The sequence below is a fragment of the Danio rerio genome, chromosome 20, assembly GCF_049306965.1.
Source record: "Danio rerio strain Tuebingen ecotype United States chromosome 20, GRCz12tu, whole genome shotgun sequence".
NCBI classification, from domain to species: Eukaryota; Metazoa; Chordata; class Actinopteri; order Cypriniformes; family Danionidae; genus Danio; species Danio rerio.
Genome location: NC_133195.1, coordinates 23935983 through 23948199, shown reverse-complemented (window position 1 = coordinate 23948199; position 12217 = coordinate 23935983). Strand labels below are relative to the sequence as shown.

At 37.2% G+C, this 12217-nt stretch overlaps 1 protein-coding gene across 2 annotated transcripts in view; it reads right to left on the bottom strand.

Moving 5' to 3' along the window:
• Positions 1-11868, bottom strand: part of jag2b (jagged canonical Notch ligand 2b) — an 84442-nt gene extending 72574 nt beyond the window's left edge. Inside the window, exons 1-2 of one of the 2 annotated variants that reach the window (XM_005160485.6) lie at positions 11650-11868; positions 10872-11192 (exon numbers count right to left, since the gene is read on the bottom strand). In XM_005160485.6, coding sequence (XP_005160542.1) covers positions 10872-11192; positions 11650-11718 — 390 coding nt within the window. In that variant the 5' untranslated portion in view covers positions 11719-11868. 2 annotated transcript variants of the gene reach the window in all.
• Between the last annotated feature and the right edge of the window lie 349 nt (positions 11869-12217).

Here is a 12217-nt window from a genome sequence, read left to right as displayed (position 1 = left end):
TTATCAAAACTTTTTGTATTGGTGTAGAAATTAGGCTCAGGGGTGTCAAAATGAATGGTTTCTTTGGTGCACCATGATGCAGATGGGAACAATTCGATACCGGTTCAGTAATAGATCATAACCGGTTATTACATACTGACGTCATCTATCTCCTATGAGCAATGTCGCAGTAGAATACTATAGCAAAGGAGGCGAGGGCGAGTAAATAAAACGCTCCTACTAAAAAATTTGATAAATATGCACAGTTCAGCTACTTGTTCGTATGCTAGAAAGTCTTCAGTTGACCATGAAGGCGGCACAGCTAACGAGCCGCGTTTTAACTACTAGGGGGAGATGCTGTAAAAATACATTTCTGCTTCTCTCACATACACTTTGCCCGCTGCGCTGGCCTGTTTGTGAGGTAACTTTTCTCCTCCTCTCGGCTGTTAAAGCGATACTTGTGGATCCAGACACGAGCGTGCCTGAGTTGCAAGTTTTCTCCACTGTGTCTATTACGGATTACTTGATAACCGCATATTATGCACATATAGACTGTAACTGCCGCTGTTCTTCCCACGTAACTCATCTGTAAATATCGCTTTCATTCCCAAAGCCAAGCGCAACCCTTTCTGTTGAGCGGGTGAAGACAGCCCTCAAAAAGGGAGCGGGATTATATTTACATTAGTTTATTTGTTATAAATGCTCATATTGTCTTCTGTGCATATATTAAAGTTTTGCTTCATACATTCAAAAAGTGTGTTTTCTTTGAGCAGGTAAAATTAAAGGTACAGTTCATATATCTTACTGCTTGTATTAAAGGACAATATTCTATTACAAATAATATATAAATATTAATATATTTAAAGATTTTAATAAAAAAAAATTGTGTTGTGAAGAAAAAATCTAATTGCTTATGGAAAGCATCGTCAATGCACCGTGATGCACCAAGATATCGAATTGAACCGAATCGATGGCAAGATAATCGTAACCAAACCGAATCATGAGACCAGTGTAGGTTCACACCTCTAGATTAGGCATTGGCTGATATAAGATGCTATGAGAACCTTGAATGAAAATATCACGACTTCACTGTATCACGGTATTGTTATTAATGCTCTAAAAAAAACATTTTTTTGGAATGTCTGGGTAAAAAAACAAAAAATTTTGCCCCTTTGAACACAATGCATTTTTTTTTTTGAAATATTAGAAATATTTTGGAGCAGTAAACATGTAAGGCAGATTAATTAAAATGAATCATCGACTTCTGCGTCCTTCATTAGTTTCAAAAACACAGATATTTTTACAATTTAAAATGGCATCTTTGGATATCTTTTCACCTGAAGATACTCTTGTCCTATAAGAGCAACAAAAAAATGTCAATTAAAAATATTTTACACATACCTTAGGAACGGTATTACAGAAAAGTTTGGCGGTTTTAAAACCTTGAATTTTCCAACAAAACAGTTATCCTCCCATGACTACTGGTGTGCAGGCCCGTGCAGAGACCGTCCAAAGGGCATGTGCAGGATAAATTTTTTGAAGAGCGGGGGGGTTGTTGTCGCGCCTACTGAAGGGCGGGACCGAAGGAGTGCTGCGTCGCGGGGGCACTTTTAATCATTTTGGAAGGGCACTTTCTATCCAAGACTAAAAAGGGCATGTGCACTGCACAGGTTGAGCCCTATGTGTGCACGTGCCTGCTGGTGTGAATGGTAAATGACCCTTGCCAGAACCCTAGCATTACAGTCATACTTGCATTAAGTGGATTTTCAGTTAAAGCATTTTATCCTTTAATCATTTATCAGCATTTTGGCAAGGACCCTTCTGCAATCTCCAAACCAGTAAGGTCCATTTAATAGTTTTGAAGAGTCCATCGTGTGGGAGTGATGGAGTAGGAAGTGCCTGGATTTTATGCTTTACAGAGAATCTAAACATTCTCTCTTTAAATGCTTTATTACAAATAAACATGGTCAAAACTAGGCAGTCTGTGTTTACAAAATGTGCTATCCAAAGACGACCTCTCTCAAACCACCCTGTAGCATAACAGATTTTGTTCATAAAGTCACCTCAGGCACACTGTCTCTTAATTGGCCCAGTCTTTCCACTGCTAAAAATAATTCTACCATGACTGCTGCATTCAAGAGAAGGAAAATGCAGCCTTTCCCTTCATTTAATGGGAAGACATGGGTACAAAAAGCCTCTCTGCCCCAGGTCACAAGAAAGAAAATGTTTATTGTGGTGGCAGAACAAAAAGCTATTTCAGGGTCAGGAAAAGAGAGAGAGAGAGAGAGAGAGAGACTCTCACATCCAGCTAGATTCCTCATGATCTTAAACTTCCTGGTGAATCACCACAGCGGATCTCCATGGAGAGGGAGGAATCAATACTGGCTCTTCCTGTAACATCACAAACCACTGCAGATGACTGCAAATAGTGCAGCCAGCTCAAACAATAGCTGCTCTGCTTTGACCGTTGCTGCACCACAGGGTCAACCAAATCATCCACTAACTTATGCATTAACTAAAGAGCTAATAACTAGCTGTTAAAAATTTTGTGACAATGAAATCATCATATGCGTTGCATGTTTATATTCAACCCCTTCCTAACACTCATAACACAGTTAGAAATTTATCTTTGAACATTAAATGGCATTTGACGCAGTGAGCTACAACAGGCAAAAAAAACGGTAAATGTTCTTGCACTTAGATCACCTTTGTTCTTTAGTGGAGCATTTTTGGTGGCAACCTTGGTTCTTTTTTACACATAATTTAACAACTAGAATCCATCAATTTGTGGCCAGTTTCATTGATTTGATGATCATTTTTATGCACAGACCAATTCTTTCACTTTCTAAGATCTCAATGCTTTATCAGAAGCCATGGGTAGTCATTATGGCTGCACAATATCAGCATCAATATCGCTATGTGTGCGTCTGCTAGGAGTGTAACGTATCACTGTTGATCTGCGATTCAGACAGATTACAATCCACAATTCGGAACACACGTGACATCATATACAAGTAATATATTATATATAAATCGCAGAAAAAATAATAATAAATAAATAATCGCAAAGTCATTTTTTTCCCAATATAACGCAGCCCTAGTATTGATTTTTTTTATCCAGCATATACTTTGATTATCAAAGTGCAAGAAGTCCTTGAATTACCTAGGACCACGTTTTAAACTAAAGATTATTTTTCATGTTCTTCAAGATGCTGTGTTAAACAAAAACATCTGACTGCATATTACAGTATACCCAACTTATACCAGCCAATTGTCAATTTATTACTAAAAGGACGGCAAAGAAATAAATAAAATCACATTCGAAATTTTGCAAATTTTGCGGTTGCCATCCACATCTTGTCATGGAAGCACAATTGTGTGGTTTATTTCAAACACTCAACTGAGTTGAATTATGAAGTGAGATTGGAGTAAAAACAGACGTTTATGTGTGGTACTTCCACATGCTTTCAGATGTAGCAATAGTAGCATTTACTAAAAAGGGCCAAAGTTCACCGAGTAGCCACACAAACAGTTGTCAATATTATGATTATCTATGATTTGCATAATCGAATGTGATATTTTGCATAACGTAGTAAACGTTGCTTCATCTGAACGCACATGTTATAAAATTTACCACTCATCACATTACTGACATGCATGTGATTTATCACGCAACCCTAAATACTAACAGACACAAGACAATTCACTCGTATACCTTTGAATGGAGAAAAGTATGACGGTCAATGTGGCGAATGAAGGCCTGCCTTCAAGTAAAGGAGCCAATCAGCGATCACTATACACTGGGGATTCTCCAGGGGAGGGGCTCAGACCATATGAGATTATCTGCAGATTTAGTTAGACTCGAACATTTAAAAATGAAACTAAAGACAAAGTTGTCGTTTAATTTTAATGGTGATTCCTAATATGAAATTAAATCCTAAGCTTGGCAAGCAACTACGAATAATTTGATGTTTCCCCCTTTAAACAGAATGACCGAGCATATGGTTGTTGCTAGATCAGATATGGTTGCAGCCGGAAGTTAGCGAAAATGATTTATAATATTTATAAAATTTCCTATTAATGGTATTTTATTAACATATACCCCCACCCCAACCCTGAACCCAACTGTCACAGTGATGTAAAAACATTAGTTGTATCGAGTATTTATTATGTTATCTATTAAATTACTCCATAAATTGTATTTTTATAGTCTACCCCTACCGTAACCCCAACGCATTTTCTGATTTTGCCAAGTGCTAGTTGTCCTAAGACCAACATTTTTTATAAAGACCCAGGGACAACAACTCCATCAGCCAATCAATCATCATGATGTCATCATTATGTGCCCCATGCAAAGACCGCTAAAATTCATTTTTACCAGTGAAGAGGACAAGTCAAAAGCTAAGATCACGAGTTTTCTCCTACCAATTCACCGAATGATCGCAAAATAAAGATTTGTTTAAATCGACTCAACCTGGATTTTACAGTGAATTACAGTATGTCAGCGTCTTGAATAATCTTGTTTGTTCAAACAAGTGTTTTGTTCTGCATTTCAGGCATTTGTCTTTTAATGAAACTGAATGCGAAGCAACAGAATAGCAACTAAAATAGAAGTATTAGACAACTTTGCAGTCGCTTTAAGCTAGAAAAAGGCCAAGTTTAATTGCGTTTGATAGCTAGGCACATTGTTAATTTGTTATCTTGTTTTAATTTGAGACAGAAAGTACATTAAAGCACATCAATCTAACTAATTTGTCAATGCAGAATAATGTAAAATGTTCACTAAGCTGGAAAAAAAAAGCAAATCCATAAATATTTATTTTGCGATCATTCTGTAAATTGATAGGAGAAAACTCGTGATTTTACCTTTTCACTTGTCTATTTCACTGGTAAAAATTGCAGGTGTTTTTTTTTTCATGACGTTTGATTGGCTGATGGAGTTGTTGTCCCTGGGTCATCATAAAATAAATTTGCTCTCAGAACTAGCACTTGGCAAAATCAAGATGTGCTAAACGAACGCACCAGTCACAGTACTATAATGATATTAACTGTTGTTATACAGTGCCATAAAAAAAAATTCTGCTACATTCATGTGCGTATCGCACTTCCGGCCAGCCGTGTATCCCATCTAAAGTTTACCCGAGCATACTGCCCAGGAGGCATTTCAAAGATGGCCGCCAAGTAAAATGGGACTTTGTTACTAATTAGGTATTGTCCTTACAATGCAGTAGCAGGGAAAACGTGACACCATCCAAGCCATGACCGCAGCTTTGGTTTAACCCACACAAAAAGCCAAAACATCAACCAAAAAAGGTGGACGCTGGTTCCTTGGACATTTTAAGGCCCTAAGGGAGCAGCAATCTATAATCAGCCCCAATCAGCAGCCACCTGCTCTGATGCTGAACTGGACAATTACTGCTTTTTGTTGACCGGAGACGCAGCCAGCTGTGACTGGCTAATTACACAGTCAATAGTGTAATCAGTTGTGAGGCTCTAGCACTTCTTTCCCAGGTGAGATGGGAACGAGTGGTTCCACTGAAAGACCAGTTAAGGGGGAAGGGAACTCGGAGGGCAATAGATAATTGTTTACTAAAGGCCCATGTAACCGTCTCCTAGCAACAGCCCAGCAAGCTCCCAATCAGGTGTGGCTGACGCTGCCATTTAGCCTTGAAGCGTAGTGGTCCTCTGACAGACAGATACAGCTGCCGTCTCTATCGTCAATATCACTGCGCCACCAGAGAGGCTCTCGTGGGTACGGTCTCTCACGCTCCTGAAGTTCAACATCTACTAAAACGGTAACACAAATCTACAACTTACTAACCTGCTGCTGACTGCATGGATTCATTACACAAGTAAAAGGCCAGAGGGATACTTTCAAGAGACCATGGCTTTCATCATATTGTAACCATCTGATAAAGAGACATAATCTATAGGCACGGGTCAAAGTATTGTTTTTGGAGCACTTGAGATCTATATTTAATCTTAATATGGATTTCTGTAAAGATACGTTTAACTAATTCAAGTATTTCCTACATCCTCGCCATTGAATCTACACACAGTTTTAGCCTTGTTTGCAAATACAATAGAATGTGATGCAATTTAAAAAAGGCAATCAAATAATCACCAAAAACCTTCCTCATGGGTCGCATGCAGTAACATACAGACGACAAGATTCGCAAACAAATGACTCCATGAACGAGTTTTTTTGCAGTGAATCAAAGCAAATCATTAAAGATCTAATCAAAAACTAAAAGGTTGACTTAAGGTTGCGGTTGGGTTTTTAAGAGTTTTTTTTTTTTTTTTTTACAATATTACAGACAATCTCCATTTCAGATGTGTGCTCAAACTGCATTGCGATTTAAAAAGAAAATGCAATGTGTGCGGAATTATAATGAAGTCTGTACATGAGATATTAACAGAAGCCAGAGATGCACCACACAAAATATTGTACCAAGCATAGCAAGCTCATAATTCACAATGTACAAAATATTGGAAGAAAACAAATACTAAAAATTTAATTGGGGGTAGGAGAGGTTACATTAATGCATTTCTGGGAAGAATTTAGAGTTCAGATTAGGGCTGTACGATATTAGAAAAATCTAACGTTTCGATATTTTGTTATTCTGTGATCCATATTGCCATAAGAATCCAATTTCACCAGATGTGTTGAATCTCTCAATTTGGAAGACAATTATAATATAATATTAGATTAGGATTAAAAGGATTCTGTAGGGCATGATAAACAATCTACAAGCATACATAAATACAATAAAGAAAAAGATACACCTGAAATAAACTTGAAATTGTACTCAAACATAGAAATGAAAAATAACACTATATAGTTTTCATTCTAGTAATAATTTTAACTGCTCATTGATATTAAAATTACACACAGTACAATTTATTGTGCCTAAATGCTAAATAAATCAAATACTCATACAGTCACAGGTCTCAAAAAACACATGCAAATGATCAATTATCATCCGGACTCAACATTGCGTTTACTTGTAATGTGACTCTTGTGAATGATCATTGCAATGTCGATTTTGAAACGGTATACTGTGCAGCCCTAGTTCAGATGGTATTTTCTTTTAATATTATTTTCATATTATTCTGATTAAAAGTACCATTTATAAAAGTGTGGCTTTTCTTTGTTTACAATGGTAACCACAGAAACACAATTGACCTTATTCTGCAATGTGGAAGTGTGCTCATTTTTGCTACTGTTTTAGAACTTCCGTTTCAGTTGCCTATGGGAGAAATGACGGAGTAATAAACTGCAGAAAACAGTTAATACAAATAAGTGTTTGCATGATTATACAAAGCAGAATCATTTTATAAATAACTCCTACTTACAGTGAAGAGTGCACATGTATGCTTTTAATATATTTTGCCAATCAGTTTTCATTTCTGTTTCATGTAAAGGAAAGTCAGACAGTTTGTTTTTACTTTTAGAAGAGAAAAAAACTATTTAAAATCAAAAACTGTTCATGTACAGTTGAAGTCAGAATTATTAGCCCCCCTGAATTATTAGACCCCAATTATTTTTTCAACACATTTCTAATCATAATAGTTTTAATAACTCATTTCTAATAACTGATTTATTTTATCTTTGCCATGATGACAGTAAATAATATTTGACTAGATATTTTTAAGACACTTAAAGTGATCATTAAAGGCTTAACTAGGTTAATTGGGCAGGTTACGGTAATTAGGCAAGTTATTGTATAATGATGGTTTGTTCTGTAGACTATCGAAAAAATATATAGCCTAAAGGAGCTAATAATTTTGACCTTAAAACTGTTTTTAAAAAATTAAAAACTGCTTTTACTCTGGCCAAATTAAACAAATAAGACGTTATCCAGAAGAAAGAATATTATCAGACATACTGTGGAAATTTCCTTGCTCTATTAATCATCATTTGGGAAATATTTTAAAAAGAAAAAATTCAAAGAGGGGCTAAAAATTCCAACTTTAACTGTAACTTTATGTACTCCAACATTTTTCTTGGACTGTTATTAAAATACAGTGGTTGAGTCAAATTTGCATGTAACGGAGCCAATAAACAGTTTGTAATCTAATGTTTTCTTTTATCTTACACTAGAAGAAATCTATTTTAAAAACCCTATTTAAAGTTAGCCAGTTTTTGCTTATAAAATTGCAGCTGGAAATGGCCATTTAATCCACGATTGGTGCATCAACAGAAAACTGAATTTTTCAGAAATGAATCATAATTATACACAAATTTCACACATTGTTATAAAAACATGCTAAAGTGCAACTGAAAGTTTAATTGAATACCACATGCCGCAGAAAATAGAATCAAAATCAGCTTCGAATGACACCAAAAGCTTCTATCAAATCAAAGCAAGAAATCTAATCAAAAGCAAACCACGAAGGCAAAGGCTTCTCAAAACCAATCTTAGCAAAACAACTCAGTGATACAAGAAAACAAACTCCACCAGGTGCCACCACAACAGGTGACAAACTCGGTCTCTAATACTGAGGGCGAGGTGCTGGATATCTTTATACAATGCACCCTAGATGGGGTTACACCGAGCACATCAAACAGATGTCCGGATGCAGAGACACTCAGAAACACATTCCACTAGCAATTTCATTAGCTTTCATGGGACACTAAGAAACTGCAAACACGGCATTTTAAATTTAAACTCAATCACAGGCTTTCAGGCACAAAACCATAGCCACACATCATGTGATCCAAGCTATATAGAGACATCTAGGTGAAATTTCAAGCAGGGGTCAGAAGAGAAGCAGGTGTAGCATCAAAGACGGCCCTGAAAGGGTCAGTATGATAGCACGTTACACATTAACTTAAACGGTTGAGTGTTTGTGTGTTGGGGGAAGCAGTGAGGTAGTAAATGAAAGACTAAAGGAAAGCTGGTTTTAGGTCTGCCATCAAACACAGGTGAGTACTTTATGTGCGTCTCATCGGGCTGCAGTCCAAAACTGAGAGAGTCAACACTACGTGACATCTCTCTTTTTGTTGTTTGCTGGTGTGACACCGAACTGCATAAAACATTTGCAGCGATTTGACACCTGATATGAGCATCAGTAATGTGCCTGAGTGTCTGGAGAGACACACGATAAGTTTTTTTTCCCATATCAGCACAAGGGAGTCACAATCAGTATTCGGATACCATTACAACAAATTTCCATGACAACTAAACTTCCCTCTAATCAATGTTACTGTGGGATTAGATTATACATTTATGGTAATAGCCGACATTAAGAAAATACCTAATAATAATCAAACTTTAAATGCTGCTTTTGGAAAGATTCTAAAAGATTAAACATGCTGAAATAAAGATCAAGTAGTGTTGTTATTGGGGTAAAATTTGTCTAATATTCGCACATTTTTTCAGTACCAACTTGTGAAGCCTTCGCTATATTGTTAACCATGGTACTTAGAATATTCTTTCTGAAATCACATGCAAGTATGACATCAAAACAACATTGTTAGCGCTATTTAGACTATGTACAACACTGTTAGTCTTTGGCTGCTAATATGATTTCAAAACAGTTACTTTTTAATACTTTTCTGAAATTATATTATTAAGGAGAAATTCCAAATGCGTGAATATACAACACACTTTCTGAGGTAAATTTGGTTTAATATTCAAACATTAGTTAAATTTTGTCTTGTGACATGGTCCTCACCACGCTACTTTGAATATGAGCTCTGAAAACTCATGCAAGAATGACTTATTAGCACTATTTAATTGACTGTGGACTATGGTGTGTTTTCATAGTCATTGATATAATTTCCCTATTTAGAATTTGCAAATAACACCAAAGGAGAAAATTTGAATATGTGAATATAAAACTAACTTCACCTCAACGTGTTTGTTTTGTGTTATTGTTATGTATTACAGAAAAAGATTAGCATTCATTTTTAAGCATATTGACTACCTTTTGCATAACCATTTACCACAGATACCATGATTAAACTATGTCTAGTAAAATCATGCGTCACTTGTGAATACAACAGTTTGACTGCAAAAACATGCTTTTTTGATTTATTTGTAGCAAGTTCAAGCAAACAATAGTAAAAAAGAATCAAAGATTTAGGCAAAACCACAGCATTACAGAAGTTAATCCGCCTTATATCACTCACTTTATTCCTTTAACAATAACACAAGTAAATATAGTACTTTAAAAAAAACCTGTGTGGGGTATTAATCTGCTAAAATGCGATATAACAAAATCATAAAGACCAAGCAGCGCCATGAGTACGGATAGCGCGTCACATTTGAATAGCTAGTACACTACTTGAGAAAGATTGGCACCTTGATAATGAGAAGTCAACAGAAACAAAATTAAAATCAGTCTACCTAAACCGCCTTGTATATTCTCTTATGCTACCAAAACAAGATGTACAACTAAGCAGATTTGTAACACAGCCAATTAAAACAAACTATTCTGTTAGAAAGTATCTTTTAAAGCTTCCGCTTGACAGGATGACAGACTTAAGTCACCATTCACTTTCAATCAATATTTCTTCGAGTAAATAACAATATTATCTAATTACTTCGTGTTTCTAAAATAAATAACCAACACAGGTGGGAAACAAGGTGACCAAGTAGCAGAATTTCCATTCAACAGTGAGCTATCTCTTTAAGAGGTGCGTGTCACCTTAAATGCACCTTCAAGCAGCCCGTTTCAAACACGCAGAGCAAAGTGAGTGCCCTACAGATGAAGCAGTCACAGAAATAACAGAAAATCGTTAAAAGACAGCAGCCTACACGCCCCACGATTAAAATAGAGACCCTGTCATCACCCTAACAATATAGTGCACTCAACTTCCGAGCAGTGACAGCTCACCGCGGCGCGTTTTTTTATTACAGCCCATGGAGAAGACGAGGACTCACCGGCCAGGCGAAGTGAAAAGGGATGATGATCTTTCCCACGTCGCTCGTTTTGCTGGGGCTGTTTTTTGCGGTCTTAAAAGAAATTATATTTCCACCAAGAACGTCGGTAGATCCAGAGCCGAAGGTGCACTGTCCAGTGGTGGTGACTTCAGACTGGTACTCCTTCAGACACACTTTAAAGTAAGTATCGCACTCGTCCCGCACGCAGCGCTGGTCTTGAGAGTTCCGCGTGCTGTCGCAACATTCCCCGTCCCACAACTCACCGTTTACATTTTCTACAGCAATCAGCTGCAGCTCAAAATAGCCAGAGGACTGGGACACCTAAAAATACATTGAAAAACAGAAAGACAAATAAATAAACAAACAAACAGAGCAATCATAATGCTGATTGTGCATTACAGAAATGCAGATAAATCTGTGCTAATGTTAATTTGAGGGAATGTGTCGCGTGCGCTTGTGCATTCAAGTCTCCAGAGAATCAGTCTACAATTTTGCAAACCTGTTATGCGGATGAGATGAGAAAATCGGCTTTATTTCATACAATATCCTATAAAACTGATCCACCCGTGCTTTTAATGAGGAATCGTGTTTCAAGTTAACATTTCTTACATCTGACATTTCCAAATGCACGCGCACATGTGGCTGCGTAATTCAAATATCGATCACTTTAAGCAGAAACGGTTGAAATCGTCTGCCCACACCCATCAACTTTTGCCTCCTGATCAGTGCTACGGCAATTAAATCGATCTGCAACACTAATAACAATCAGAGCTCTCACCTTCGTCCACATCGTTAACAGCAGGCACGCGATTGGGAGCCAATTCCTAATCCTGATACAATTCCACATGCCGCCGATTTGATGTGTTATAAACGCAAGATGGAAAACGGCCGATGACCGGCGACAGGATCCTCCGTTCCTGACATGCAAAAATTCACGAGCGTGGTGTGTTTGCGCGGTGATGGTCTGTGCTGATCTCTCCCTCGGTCTGATCACTTCACGGCAAATGATATGTTTCACGGCTACCACACGCCTGAGGAGATCTCGCGTGATTGACAGCTGGAAGGGCCAATCAGTATCCCCCCTGCTGATGCGGTTGGCCAATCGCCACTCGGGGGCGGAGCCTGGCCAAAAAACTTACGAGCTCTATTCCCTCTGTTTCACAACGAGCAATTAAACAGCGTGCTTTCTTTTCTGTCAGGAATTTGGATATTTGTAATGCGTAATTTGCAGAATTAGTATTTTTATCACGTTAATGATTTCTAAACACACAGTGATGACCAGACTACAAATATAACAGAGATGTCGCATTTAAAGTGCCCACATGTTGACTAGAAATGTGTATATA